Source organism: Monodelphis domestica, chromosome 4, assembly GCF_027887165.1.
Source record: "Monodelphis domestica isolate mMonDom1 chromosome 4, mMonDom1.pri, whole genome shotgun sequence".
NCBI lineage: Eukaryota > Metazoa > Chordata > Mammalia > Didelphimorphia > Didelphidae > Monodelphis > Monodelphis domestica.
The window spans coordinates 394,166,159-394,180,551 of record NC_077230.1 but is presented as its reverse complement, the minus strand read 5'-3'; the positions used below and the strand labels follow the sequence as shown (position 1 = coordinate 394,180,551).

Below are 14,393 nucleotides of genomic sequence, written 5' to 3'. Positions count from 1 at the left end.
TCTCTCATTTTCTTAATTCCTTTCCTCTATATTAATTAAAATCACCATAAATTTCCAGCTGACTTGGGTATTTTATTTGGGATATTCCCTGGTGACCAAGATTAATTTAGATTAGGTCACAACCCTAAAATTATCCTTACAGACTGACTAATCCATGAAGGGTGTGATGAGGACCCCCAAATTTCTGTGAAATCTCTTTTCTTTCTCTCTTTATTACTTCCTGAAGTCAGCTTTTAATAGTTTATTTTGATCAGCTATAGAGGTCAGTAAATTTGGATTTTTTTTCCCCTCTCTCCTTAAATTAGATAGAAAATAGCTGTTTTAATCTTGGCAACAAGGCCCTAAGGTCCTGGCTGGGAAAGCTGTTTCTAAATCTCCCTTGCCTTAGGGAACAAACAACCCAATTAGAGGATCCTCACTGGCAATACTAACTGACTGAGTGTTCTTAAGTAGCTGTGAAAAAAACCTGGAGAAAAGTAGCCCTGCTAGAGAGAGTGATTGTATGAAGTTTTAGCCTTGTCTTGTTCTGACCTTTTCACACAAAAGACTTAATTGGATTGAAACTTTAAAAAGGACTACACACAAACACCTAAAAAATGTGGCTACAGCCAGCACACAACTTAGCTAACAACTGGCTTTTCAGGCTTTTCAGTAAAATGACCAAAATTGTACAAACATTGTTCTTTGTCTATTTCATAATCCCAGAGTATGTATGGCAAAGGCTATACTCCACACTGCTCCTGGTTGGAATTTTAATTTTTGGAGCTGTAATATTGTATCTATTTTTCTCTAAGAGAAACTTGGAAAATACCATACATAAGCTAGAGAATCATATAAGAGATTCAGGTCAGTCTCCCCTTGAAAAACATGTTTCTCAGTCAAACCAAACAATTCCTTCTACTACTCAACAATATGCAGAACTAAATACTTGGCTTGAGCTTGTAGAGGAAAGTTTGGGGGAGCTCATAGTTTCTAAAAAAAGCATTAAAATAGATTTAATAACATCCCAGAATAGGAGTGACTTATCTCTCAATACTTCCTGATTACCAGAATCTCTGTCCCACCCTGCTCTGGAAAATATGGCTCCTAGTTCCCAACCCATTCCTTCTCCCACCCATACTTCTACCCCCTCCACCCTAACTTCACAACCTGCCCATGCCTCCTACCCCACCCCCTCCACCTTAACTTCACAACCTGCCCATGCCTCCTACCATAACCCCTCTGCATCCTTTCCCCCAGCTACTGACCCTTCTTCCTTTGCCCCTCCTTCCCACCCTGCCCAATTCATTTCCCATACCATTCCTACCTCTCATCCTTCTGGCACTATGAGACAACAACAAACCCTCCCCCTCAGCATGCCCAACCCTTCCCTTTCTCATACCTACCCCTTTGAGAATGGAGCAAGAAGCCTATAAACAGAAACATGAGAAAATTCAGATAGTTTATTTCCTTTAAGGGAAGTTCCAATTTTCAATAAAAATGGGAACTTGGTATCTATAAGACACCATACACCTTTTAACCCTGAAGATTTAAATAAATTCAAGGAAGATCTTCCATCATTTGAGGAAGAACAAATATGAATTATAAAAAATTTGGAGAACATGTTCAGAACTTTTGACCCCACTTGGATGGATGTTGAAATTTTATTAGAAAAATTTCTGATAAAGAGAGAGAAAAATAATGTCATCTCTCTAGCTAATCAGAAGCAAGGTAAGAGAGGAAATTATTGGCCAACTGAAGATTCACATTGGAACCCCAATGTCGAACCAGATTACACAAAACTAAACCAGGCCAGAGAAGCATTATTGACAGCCATGAGAGCTTGCTCTGATAGACCTGAAAAATGATAAAAATTTGAAAGAACCCAACAAGAAATTGATGATATCCCCTCCCAGTTTATGGACAGACTTATTGATGTGGGAAATACATATATGGACCTTGATTTGTCCAGAGAAAGGGACATTAGGCAAATACGTAGGCAATTCATTGAAAATTATTATTCAGTGGTAAAAGACTACTTTAAAACTAGCTATCTTAATTGGGTCTCTATGGACCTCGAAGAATTGAAGAGAGTAGCAGCCTATGTTTATAAGGGTCATGTAGAAAGATGTGAGGAGTACAATACATCAGTGGAACACTTAAAGAAAGAAATTGAAATGTTAAAAGGACAACGGGAAAATCAGGGAGAGACCATAGCCCCTTTGCAGGAATCCACAGATAAATCGTTAATATGCCTTTACTGTGGGAAGAGAGACCATGTAATGATGGTCTGTAGGAGCTGGCTATGCGGGAAAAGAAATAACTTTATAAATAATAACTATAGGAATCGCAATGCAAATCAAAATAATGACAGTGCTCCAAATGAGGAAAATGATAATATTCAACACAATGCCCAACAATAATATATAAAAAATGGAGCCCATCTATGCTATACTCTGGGTGAGAATCCCCATCAGCACAGGGGATCCCAGAAAACTGCCCAAGCACCTTTATGAAGGTGTGAAGGGGGAGAGGGGGAGGGCATTGGAATCAAAGAGTGAAACCTTTGATTTTCCAGACCCTGATATTTTAATGCCAGTAATCCCTATACATGCCCCACACACACACATAGTAAGGAACCTCATGTCACTTTAAAGGTAGGAAATTCATACTATGATTGTCTTTTGGACACTGAGGTGTATAGGTCAGTTTTGGTAAGCAAACCAGATGCAAAATGTGACTCTGTTGGCTCTCTAAATGTAGTAGGTGTATCAGGAACACCTTTAAAGATCCCAAAACTTTCTCCTCGCATGGTATGCGTGGGACCCCTAACTGTTGAACATTCTTTTCTTTTGATGTCTGGATCCCCCACAAACTTGCTGGGGAGGGATTTACTATGCAAACTACAAGCCACAATAATTTGAACCCCAGATGGCTCTATGTCCTTGGAAGTACCTGAGGAATCTTTAAAATTACTCCCTGCACTTCTCTCAGAGAGCCAAGAGGCAAAAGAGCCTCCCACTTTTATAGTACCTGCAGATAGACTGGAGTCTCTTTGGGCCACATCTTCTTCTGATGTAGGCTTACTTAAATCAGCTGTTCCTGTTTCTTCTTTTTCAGTCAAACTGGCTAATTCATTATCTATTTTATTAATTTTTAATTGTTTCTTGATTTATCACTTCAATAGGTTTTTGCTTTAAATTTTGTTAATATTTTAATTTTTCAGAATTTTTGTTTTGTTAGGTGGGGATCTTTGATTTGTTGTTCAAGGTTGTTGTTTTTGTTTGGTTTGTTTCATGCCCAAGTTATTGATTTGTTCTTTTTTATTGATACAAGCATTTAAAGATATAAATTTTCCCTTCAAGGTTTTTTGACTTATTCTCTGTGGTACTGTTAAGAAAAAATGTAATTTCCTTGTTTACATGTTTAATTATTTCTATCTTGATTGTAGCTTCAGCTGAATTATGATTGCTACTTCTACTTTTTTGAAATCAGCTAAAGCACCATAGATATTGTTCTTGCCTCTCATTTTAATGTTATGAATCCTTATGTTTCAAATGTGTTTCTGGGAAGCATTATATTTTTGGATTCTTGTTTCTAATCTATTCTGCTCATCTCTTTCATTTTATGAGTGAGTTTATCACATTGACATAATCATTATGATTATTCATTGAGAATTGCCCTCTATCCTGTCCTCTTATACTTTGTCCTCTCTTTGCTACCAACCTTCTCTTTACAAATAAGAAAAGAATGGCAGAAGAAAAATTTTGTCTGATAAATTATGATCTATAAATGTACTAACTTGTTTCCTCTCTGTTGAGCTCTTCTTTTTTCCTTTCCACCACATTTTTACTTTCTTCCTTTCCTATTTGATCTCCCTTCATATTCCTCTCTCCAAAATTCAAGGTTGTTTTACTTATTAACATTCCTTTGCCCTCCCTCCAAGATCTCTTTCTTTTCCTCCCTTGTCCTTGATCTCTTCTACTTCCCTTTTAAGTTAAATGTATTGCTATATGAAAATACTTATGTATGTATGATTGTGGATAATATTATCCAACTATCCTTTATTCATTTCAAATGAAAGTGAGGTTTGTGGGATGCCCATTTCCTCCACCATTTCCCCATGACTCTATAACATACCCTTCATCTTAAGCACCTCTATTATTCAAGTATGACTTTCCTTCCCTTCCTCCTCTTACTGCCCCACCAAATATTTGTCTTCTGAGACTATTAAAAAAGAAGAAAATCACCCAAAGATGCTCTATCATTTAAATCTTTTTCTATGACTCTTATTAAAGATTTTTTGGTTCTGCAAAGAAATGTGGTCTTCAAGAAGCTTGGTGATACTTGATGCATCACTGAATTTCTGTGTTCTTTTCTTTCATTCCATTTTTAAGCATATCCACTTCTATAACAAGGTTTCCCCTCTTTTAAACTATGTATTCATTTCAAGTGCTCCAATTTAATTCTTTATCTCATTTCAGCACTTCATTTATTCTTCCTACTCTTGGAGTCCTTTTGGCCACTACATTCTTTTTCTCTAGAGTTCCGTTTGTAATTATCATCCAATTATCTTGTAAGATTTTATCTTGGGATTCTTTTAACCCATATTTCTCAAGATCACAGAACCACAGAATGATAGACCCCAGAGTCCAAACCTTACATATTATAGATAAGAAAACTGAGACCCAGCAAGTGACTTGCTCAAGTTCACATAGGTATTAAGGATCTGAGACAAGATTGGAACACAAGCCCTCTGACTCCAGAATCTGTGTTCTTTCCACAGTATCACACTGTCTCTATTCCTTGTCTACCACATGGATGGGGTGGATATGTCTTTGAGCCCCCTCCTACCATATTAGTGTAGTACTATTGTGTCTCCCAATGAAGAGCAAATGTCACTGCCCTGGCACAATTCTAGATGGCAGGGTCTATATTCTGGTTCTGATTCCCCTTCTGTAGCCCAGGATTGGGAGTCTACACAGATGCCTTTCACAAGTGCCAACCTGGGAACAGGAGCCAAGAACAGGATCCATCCCTTCATCCATGCCTCTCGACATAGCCCTGACCAAGAGATCTGCTGGCTTCAAGCCAGGCACAGTCTGTACAAAAGAACTGAGGGAGAAGATGAAATGCTGATTTCATGGGCCAATTCCCCTCTTTATGAGCTATGGCAAGGTTCTTCCCCATTTTAAGTTTCTCCCTTTATCTCATGGGAATGGCAATCCCTTCCTGACCCTCTGACAGTCTTATGGTAAGGGCTAAAAGTCCATTTATGTGAAAACATCTTGACAACCATAAAATGTCCAAATCACTTCATTTCTCTGGGCTTTGATTATCTTTTCTGCTAAATGGGAATGCGAATGCCCAGGGTGAACATATACAGAGATTTTCTAGGGATGAAACAAGATTACAGATGGGAGGGGAAGTATTTGTGTAAGTAAGCACTGGCCAGAGAAGCCTAAGGGACTGCTCAGTCCAAATGGCAGAATAAATACAAAGAATCAGGATTTATAAAAGAATTTTCTTTTTATGAAAATCACAAACAGTAGAAAAATAAAACAATTTCTAAAGCCTTTTTCAAGATCAGAGATTTCCATTTTTAAGCATCTGGTGGCACCCAACTTACTTATCAAGGAGTTGAGACTTCCTTCGGTGTTTACAGCCCCCAATTTCAAAGAAACCAAGTCACCCAGTTAGCCAGCCACAGTGGGCATGAATGTCCAGGGGTCATCTCTTCCCCCACCCCTTTTAGACTTGAGCTCTTCTCATCACTGGACCTGTGAGGCAAAAGCCAGGAAGCTGGTATCTCTAATGTCTCCAGGATAAAAAAAATCAGGAAGTTGTTCAGAGCAAAGTAAAAGAGGCCACCTTCTGCCCATTCCTAGGTAAGAAATTCCAGTGCCCTTGTCTGCAGGTGTTTCCAGGCAGAGAGAAAAGAGTTTCAAGTAGGAGGGAGAAAGAGCCATATTCATTCTCACTTTGTTTTAAAGAAAAATCTTTTCCGGAGGAAATTAAAACAACCAGGAATCTGTTTATATGTCCCTCTGGCAGATACAGCATTAGACACCTGTGGAAAGACAAGCACAAAGAAGACAATGAAGAAAGACAAACTTTCACCATGATGGGGACTCTGTGTGTGTGTAAATATAATAATATGTAGATACTGGTATATAGAAGATATTCCCTCCCTCCTTCCTTTCTTCCTTCCTCTCTTTCTTTCTTTCCTTACTTCTTTTTTCTTTCTTTCTTTCCTTACTTCCTTTTTTCTCTTTCCTTCCTTCCTTTTTTCTTTCCTTCTTTCCTTTATCTCTTTCTTTCCTTCCTTCCTTTTTTCTTTCTTTACTTTCTTCTTTCTTTGTTTCTTTCCCTCTTTCTTTCCTTCCTTTTTATCTTTCTGTCTCTTTCTCACTTCTGTCTTTCCTTCCTCTCTTTCTTTGGTTTTAAGTGATATGCCCAGGATCATACAACAAGGAAGTATCTAAGGTCACATTTGAACCCAGGACCTCCCATCCCCAGGCCTGGTTCTCTTAGATAGATATTTTCAGTCATTTCCGAAGACCAAGAAAATAAAAATGCAATTGAATTTAAAGAAAAACAAAAATGTAATTTCTGTGCTATCTAAACCAGAAGGGAGGGGGAAAGAAACATGTATATAAGAGGTGATATGGTATAGTAGATCAAAAGCTCACCTTGAAGTCATTGAGGTCCTATCACTGACCCATACTGGCTATGACCCTGGACCTAAGTGGAAACTCTCTAAGAATGTAAGTCACAGAAAAGGTGGCCAATGTGTGTTGGAAGAAGGAGTTTCCTCATTTAGGAGTTCCCTTTTATCAGTGAAATCACAGGCCCAGTCACTACTCCCTGTATTTATATCTACATATGTATATGTGCATTTATGTATGTTCAAATAGATTTCACTAACCATTTTAGAAAAAGCTAGGTAGAAGGGGCAGTTAGGTGGCTCAATGGATAGAGAGCCAGGTCTGAACATAGGAGGTTCTAAGTTCAAATCTGGCCTAGCACACTTTCTGGCTAGGTGACCCTGGACAAGTCACTAAATCCCAGTTGGATTACCCTTACTTTCTTCTGCCTTAGTATTGATTCTAAGACAAAAGGTAAGAGGTTTTTTGTTTGTTTTTTTTTTTAATTTTTAAAATTAATTTATTTTTAAATATTTATTTTTTCATGGTTCCATGACATGTTCTCCCCCTCCCACTTTTTAATTTTTTAAAAGCTAGGTAGCACAGTGGATAGAGCACTGGGCCTAGAGTCAGGACAGACCTAGATTAATATATCTTATTTTTATATATATTTATATATTTATATATATTTATATATAATAATATATATATATAATAATAAAATATATTTATATATAACAAAATATATTCTTATTTTGTTACAAGCCTGGTGAGGAATGTTAACGAAGTTAATGCAGGGGCAGCTGGGCAGCAGTGGATTGAGAGCCAGGCCTAGAGATGGAAGGTCCTGGGTTCAGATCTGACCTCAGACACTTCCCAGCTGTGTGACCCTGGGCAAGTCACTTAACCCCCATTGCCTAGCCCTTACCACTCTTCTGCCTTGGAACCAATACACAGTATTGATTCCAAGATGGAAGGTAAGAGTTTAAAAAGGAGAAAGTTAATGCAGTGGTTTTACCAAATCTGTAGAATCATAAATGTCATAATTTGGTAGGAATCTCAGAGATCAGAGATGACCACCCTCATCCATGTTGGATGAAATTCATAGACTCAGGCAGCTAAATATGTAATGGCTAAAGTCACTGGTCTAGAAAGCCCTGAATACAAATCTGGCCTCAGCTATGTGACCCTATAAAAGTCACTTAACCTTTGTTTACCTTTTTCCCTCATCTATAAAATGGGGGTCATAATAGCACCTACCTCCCAGCATTGTTGTGAGGCACAAATGAAATAATATTTGTAAAGGATGTAGCAAAAAATCTAGCACATAGTAGGTGCTCAATAAATGCACATCCTTCTACATGTTCCATTTTACTCAGCAACTACTATATTCAGAGTATCTTAATAATTGCTTATTCCGGGGCTGCTAGTTGGCTTAGTAAATAGAGAGCCATGCCTGGTGAAGGGAGGTTCTGGGATCAAATCTGACCTCAAAAACATTCTAGCTGCGTGAGCTTGGACAAGTCACTTAACCCCATTTGCCTAGCCCTTACTGCTCTTCTGCTTTAAAACAAACACACAGTATTGATTCCAAGACAGAAGGGAAGGATTTTGAAAATAAATAACTTCTTATTCCCTATTGCATTTTAATCAGCACCTATTACATGCAGAGTACATCCACAGTCATCCTCCTCCAAGACCAAGGCATGGCATGGTGGTGACTCTGGGTTCCCAATGGCTATACCAACACATCAAATTGGCTGTAAATTAACTTGGCTTGAAGGGTCTTGTCAAGCTCTACACAGAACTTCTCTGTCCCTCCAACCTCTGCTACAGATGTACATCCACTAAAATGATGTTTTTTGTGCCCTTTACATACACAAAGAAATCAGCACTGACAAGTCCAGCATTCATCTGCCCTAGAAAGAGAATCTATAAATCCTTCAGTTTCATTGCAAATTATTTACATCTTTTGACTAGTATACAGCAAGAATGTCAACAATAACTCCCAAAATCCAGTTCTGATGATTCACAAAGGAACAAAAATAAAAGCAAAAGAAACCAAGAAGCCAACTTCTTTCTATATGCTGGGCCACAGAAACCTCCAGAGACCATGCTCTGACAGATGTAATCAACTGAGTCTTAGAACTTGCATCCTGGAGCTATCCAGATTGGTGAGTGAATGGAAACTCACATGGTCTATGATATGAGACGAAGGGAAGAAAAGAGAATAAGAGGAGAAGTAGAGAGAGGAAGGCAGGGAAGGGCATAGGGAAAGAACCAGGGACTCAAATGGAAAAATAAGAGTCAGCCCATAACATCAAGAAATTCACAAGCTAATGGATAAAGACAGTAGATATAGACAGGTTTAGGAGTAAGACAGATGGCAAGATTTGATGGTTCTAAAGGCATAGCGGAAGGGCATATGGCAAGACATGGGGGATATGGAGGTTGTAGAAACAGGATGAAAGGCAGTCCTTAGGATTCTCCAGCAAGTTAGAAGGCAAGTCCAATTAGCCCTCAATCATCTTATTGACATCCATCCATCGACCTATCCTTCTCCCATCCCACTTTCTGCCTCTAGCTCTAGATCCTATAATCATTGACAGTCAGTGTGTTGTTTAGTCATTTCGGTCATGTCTGACTCTCTGTGGGGTCTTCTTGGCAAAGGCACTGGGGTGGTTTGCCATTTCCTTTTCTAGATCACTTTAAAGATGAGGAAACTGAGACAAACAAGGTTAAGTGACTTGCCCAGGGTCACATAGCTAGGAAGTACCTGAAGCTAGATTTGAACCCAGATTCTCCCAACTCTAGGCCTGGCTCTCTAACCACTTGAGCCAGCTAACTACCCCTAGCCTTTTTCAATCTATTAGTTTTGCTAAACTTTTTTTTTCTATTCTTTACTATAGGGAAAGAGAAGAGAAGTATTACCATCTATGTGCCTAGCAATGTGCTAAACATTTTACAAATATCTCATTGATACTCACAATAATCCTGACAGGTAGCTGCTATTATGATCTTCATTTTACAGGTGAGAAAACTGAGGCAAGGAGAGGTCAAATGGTTTGCCCAGAGTCACACAGCTGGCAAGTCTCCCATGCCAGATTTGAACTCAGGCCTTTCTGACTCTAGGCTATGCACTATCCACTGTACCACCCAGCTAGCTGCCTCTCTTAGCAAACCTGCTATATTATTAATAGTCTCATAAGGAACAAGTCCAAAAATATATGTCATACATGAAGGAGATGACAGGAGATCTGCAATTCTAGGCACACTCTCCCCCTACCTTCCACCATCATTGGGATGAAAGCAAAAGGAAATAATACAGGCTCATGGCCTTTTTAAAAAATCCTTTCCTTCTGGTCTTAGTATCAATTCTAAGGTAAAGACTAGGCAGAGTTAAGTGATTTGCCCAGGGTCACAAAGCTGAAAAGTGACTGAGGCCAAATTTGAACCCAAGTCCTCTCAACTCCAAGGCTAGAGCTCTACCCATTATTGCTACCTAGCTGCCTCTAGACTAAAGCATTCTAAAAAAATTTTAATTAAAAAAATTTCATAAAAGGCAATGTAGTCCAATTAAAAGGTTTTGAAGTCAGAGAACCTAAATTCAAATACTCTGTCTCTAAATTACTTGGGTGTCTTTCAACAAATCACTTAGCCTCTCTGGATCTCAGTTTCTTATTCTGTCAAATTAAGAGGGTTGGACTCGACTAACTTTAAGATCTCTCCCAGCTCTAAATCAATGATCGTGGAATCCCAATAACTCACTGCCTACTTCCCTCCTTGCTCATGATGGGTCTTCTCTGGTCTCAGTTTCTTATTCTGTCAAATTAAGAGGGTTGGACTCGACTAACTTTAAGATCTCTCCCAGCTCTAAACCAATGATCTTGGAATCCCAAGAATTCACTGCCTACTTCCCTCCTTGCTCATGATGGGTCTTCTCTGGTCTCAGTTTCTTATTCTGTCAAATTAAAAGGGTTGGACTCCGACTGACTTTAAGATCTCTCCCAGCTCTAAACCAATGATCTTGGAATCCCAAGAATTCACTGCCTACTTCCCTCCTTGCTCATGATGGGTCTCTCTGGCCTGAGTAATTCCCAGACTACAAGCCGCCCTGGGGCATCATCGAAGGAGGACTTCTGGGATGGTGGCCCTTTATATTCTTCCCTGTTAAGTTTCATCTTCCTAGCTGTGACCCATCATGCCAACCTGCTAAGATATTTCTAGATTTCTAAAGATTTTCAAACGGAAATGATCTTACAGTCTATCTAGTCCCTTATGTTGCAAATGAGGAAACTGCTGCTCAAAGAGATTCAATTAAATGGTTCAACCAAGGACACACAGGTAGTGACAGAAGCAGGATTTGAACTCAATCCTTCTAACTCCAATGCCAATGCTCCTTCCATTACACCATCTTGCTTGGGCAGGCACAACATCCCTGCAAAGGCTTGGTCTGGTCTCTGAGCAGTCCTGAACCTTCTCCCATCTTTCTTCATGGAACAGGCAGCAGTGCTCCTTCCAAAAGGGGCTTTTAAAAGGTTGCCAAGCACTGTTCCTTATAGTCCCTGGGAGAATGTCAATCTAATCCTGAAGAGTCAAATTCAACAGCAAAACTCCCTGAGAGTATTCATAACCTACAGTTTTCTAGCAACCCTCAGGGATATGCTTCTATTTAAGCTCGACACCTCTGCTTTTTGCCATCATCCCACAATTCTCCTCTCCTTTAAGTCTCTGCCCATGAAACCCAGAGAAAGTCAGACATCACCATGAGAAGCATATGCAGTAAGTCTTCACGATCAGCCCACTCCTCCAAGACTCTATCCAAGGTCTCTATGTACCACGAACCACTCTTTGGATCCCTCCAGGAGACAAAACCTGGGGAGAAAAATTGACCACTTTTAACATTAACTTTCTCCCATTTTGAGTTCCAATTTTCCTCCCTTTCCATCCCTGAGACAATAAGCAATTTTACATAAGTTATATATATGCTATCATGCAATATATATTTCCATATCAGCCATGTCATGGAAGAAGACATATTCAAAAATGATGAAGAAAATAAAGTGAAAAAATGTATGCTTCAATTTGCATTCAGATTCCCTCAGCTTTTTTTCTCTGGAGGTGAATAGCATTTTTGATCATGAGACCTCCGGGATTTTCTTGGATCATTGTACTGCTAAGAACAGCCAGGTCATTCACACTGTACAGTGTTGCCATTGCTGTGTATGACACTCTCCTGGTTCTGCTCATTTCACATTGCATCAGTTCATGTGAGTCTTTCCAGGTTTTCCTGAAATTGTCCAATTCGTCATTTTTTATCGTATTCCATGAAAATCATATATCACAACTTGTTTGGCTATTCCCCAATTGATGCGCATCCCCTCAATTTCCAATTCTTTGCCACCACAAAAAGAGCTGCTGTAAGTATTAGTGTACAAACAGGTCCTTTCCCTCCCCTTTTTCTTTTAATATCTTTGGGACACAATGCTAATAATGGCACTGCTGGATTAAAGGGTATGCAGAGATTTATAGTACTTTGGGCATGGCAATGTAGGAACTTTTGAACCCTGGACCAGCAATACAAAACATGTTTTGTATTGGCTGGAGACCAGAGAGATATTAGGGTAGTAGGGCAGGAAACCTTATTCCAACTCAACCTCTGGTAATTCCCTATTTTACTAAGCAAGAGCTAAGCACTATTATGGATGACTACAAATGCCCTGGAACAGAATTTGGACACCCCAACCTAGTTATAACTCCTTCTGTCCATGGCATCCAAAGTTCTGACTCTAACTCAGCCAATTTCTTTGAGTATCACCTTCCCACCCTGTTTCTCAAGATCTCAGAGTACCAGCCCTAGAATTTCTTCATCGTCACAGATATTCATTCGTTCCCAGACCAGTCTGCAGCCAAAGTGATTAGTCTTGTTCTGGCCTGTCCTCAGCAGGAAGAACCAGGGCCAATAAGTGGACATCACAGTGAGGGACATTTGGACACAATTTAAGGAGGGATTTTTTGGAAAGCTCTTTGGGAATTGTTAAAAAAAAAAAAACAGAATGAAGGGGCAGTTAGATGGCTCAATGGATAGAGTGCCAAGATTGGAGTGAAGAGGATCTCAGTTCAAATTTGGTCTCAGCTACTTCCTAGCTGTGTGACCCTGGGCAAGTCACTTGACCCTGATTGCCTAGTCCTTACCACTCTTCTGGCCTTGGAACCAATACATAGTACTGATTCAAAAATGGAAGGTAATGATTTTAAAGACAAAAATTAAAAATGTTACAGAAATCTGAGCTGAGATTGTTTTTTATCTTTCACCTCCCACCCAGCTGCCCACCTCTGGAATTCTCCATCAAGCTTCCCCTATAACACCAATCATACCATACCATACCAAGAACCATACCACCCTGTGAGATCCATCAGCCTTGATACGAGCACCTCATCAGTAACACCCCTACCCTCCAGCCCTCTGATTAGAGAGCTCTGAGTGAAGGACTCCTCCCCAAATCTCCCACCCAAAGGCACTCCTTTGGATTTTTCCATCCTCTCCATCATCTCTACCATCTCCATCATCCCTGAGCTCGGAACCCTCTCCAGCCCAGCCTCTGCTTTTTCACCTTCCTTCTTCTATGTGTTATGTTCCCCCATGAGAGTATGATGGCCAAGGCTGTCCATTGTTTTCATACTTATAACCTAAGCACTTAGCACAGAGCCCAGCAAATAGTACGCACTTATTAAATGCTTAATCTCACATTGCTTACCATCTCAGGGACAGGAGAGGAGGAAGAGAAAAAAATTGTAACTCAAAAAAATTTTTGATGAATGTTAACAATGATTTTTACATATAATTGGGGAGAAGAGATTAAATATTGTTTTAAAAAAAGAAACAAATAAATGTTTACTGACTGCTTGTCTGGCTGGGATAAAGGTTAGACACTAACATCTCTAGCATTCTAAGTTTGTCCTAAAAGTCAAGTTAGAAAGAGATGAAGGAAACCCGAGTTTTCTTCTAATGTTCTCTCACCAGGAAAAGTAGAATAGGATACCAAGATGTCACTTGGTGTCGGTAAGCTGGCCACGGCATCTGGCTGATCAAAGTTATTTTGAAAAGGAGTGGCATCGGTCTCAGGGTCACTGCCAGGGGACTTGTCCTCAGGAATATTAGAAGACACCTGAAATCCATGGTCTCTCTGATCTGCAAGAAGCAAGAAGAAATATCGTCATTAAAAAAGTCAGAAGTAACTGGTGGTGTGCTGGTAAATATTTAAATACCAGCTCTTTGGGGGGAAAAATATAGGCATGACATACTTTGTTGTTTCCTCCCTTACTTTCGTAAATGTAGACCATCACCAAGACAATAAATCAAGCCCTGAAATGTAGCATTTGCCAATTTCCAAGGTACAAATACTCATACTGAAAATTTAACAGTTTCTTTTTTTAAATAATCCTTACCTTCTATCTTGAAATTAATATTAAGTATCAGTTCCAAGGCAGAAGAGAAGTAAGGGGCTAGAGTGTAAAGGATTGGATTGATACTGTCTTGGGCACCATAGGGAAGAGAATAGGGCAACCTTTTCCCCCTCTTTGATTTTTAAAAAATAACTCTTAGGGGGCAGCTGGGTAGCTCAGTGGATTGAGAGACAGGCCTAGAGATGGGAGGTCCTAGGTTCAAATCTGGCCTCAGACACTTCCCAGCTGTGTGACCCTGGGCAAGTCACTTGACCCCCATTGCCTAGCCCTTACCACTCTTCTGCCTTGGAGCCAATACAC

General features: G+C 39.6%; 1 protein-coding gene across 1 annotated transcript in view; it reads right to left on the bottom strand.

Moving 5' to 3' along the window:
* Nucleotides 1–5,489: 5,489 nt before the first annotated feature.
* Nucleotides 5,490–14,393, bottom strand: part of CASP9 (caspase 9) — a 35,114-nt gene continuing 26,210 nt past the window's right edge. The window contains exons 9-11 of the mRNA XM_001377622.4: nucleotides 13,648–13,818; nucleotides 11,392–11,501; nucleotides 5,490–6,049 (exon numbers count right to left, since the gene is read on the bottom strand). Of these exons, the coding sequence (XP_001377659.3) occupies nucleotides 5,957–6,049; nucleotides 11,392–11,501; nucleotides 13,648–13,818 (374 nt within the window). The 3' untranslated portion in view covers nucleotides 5,490–5,956. The remainder of the gene's footprint in view (nucleotides 6,050–11,391; nucleotides 11,502–13,647; nucleotides 13,819–14,393) is intronic.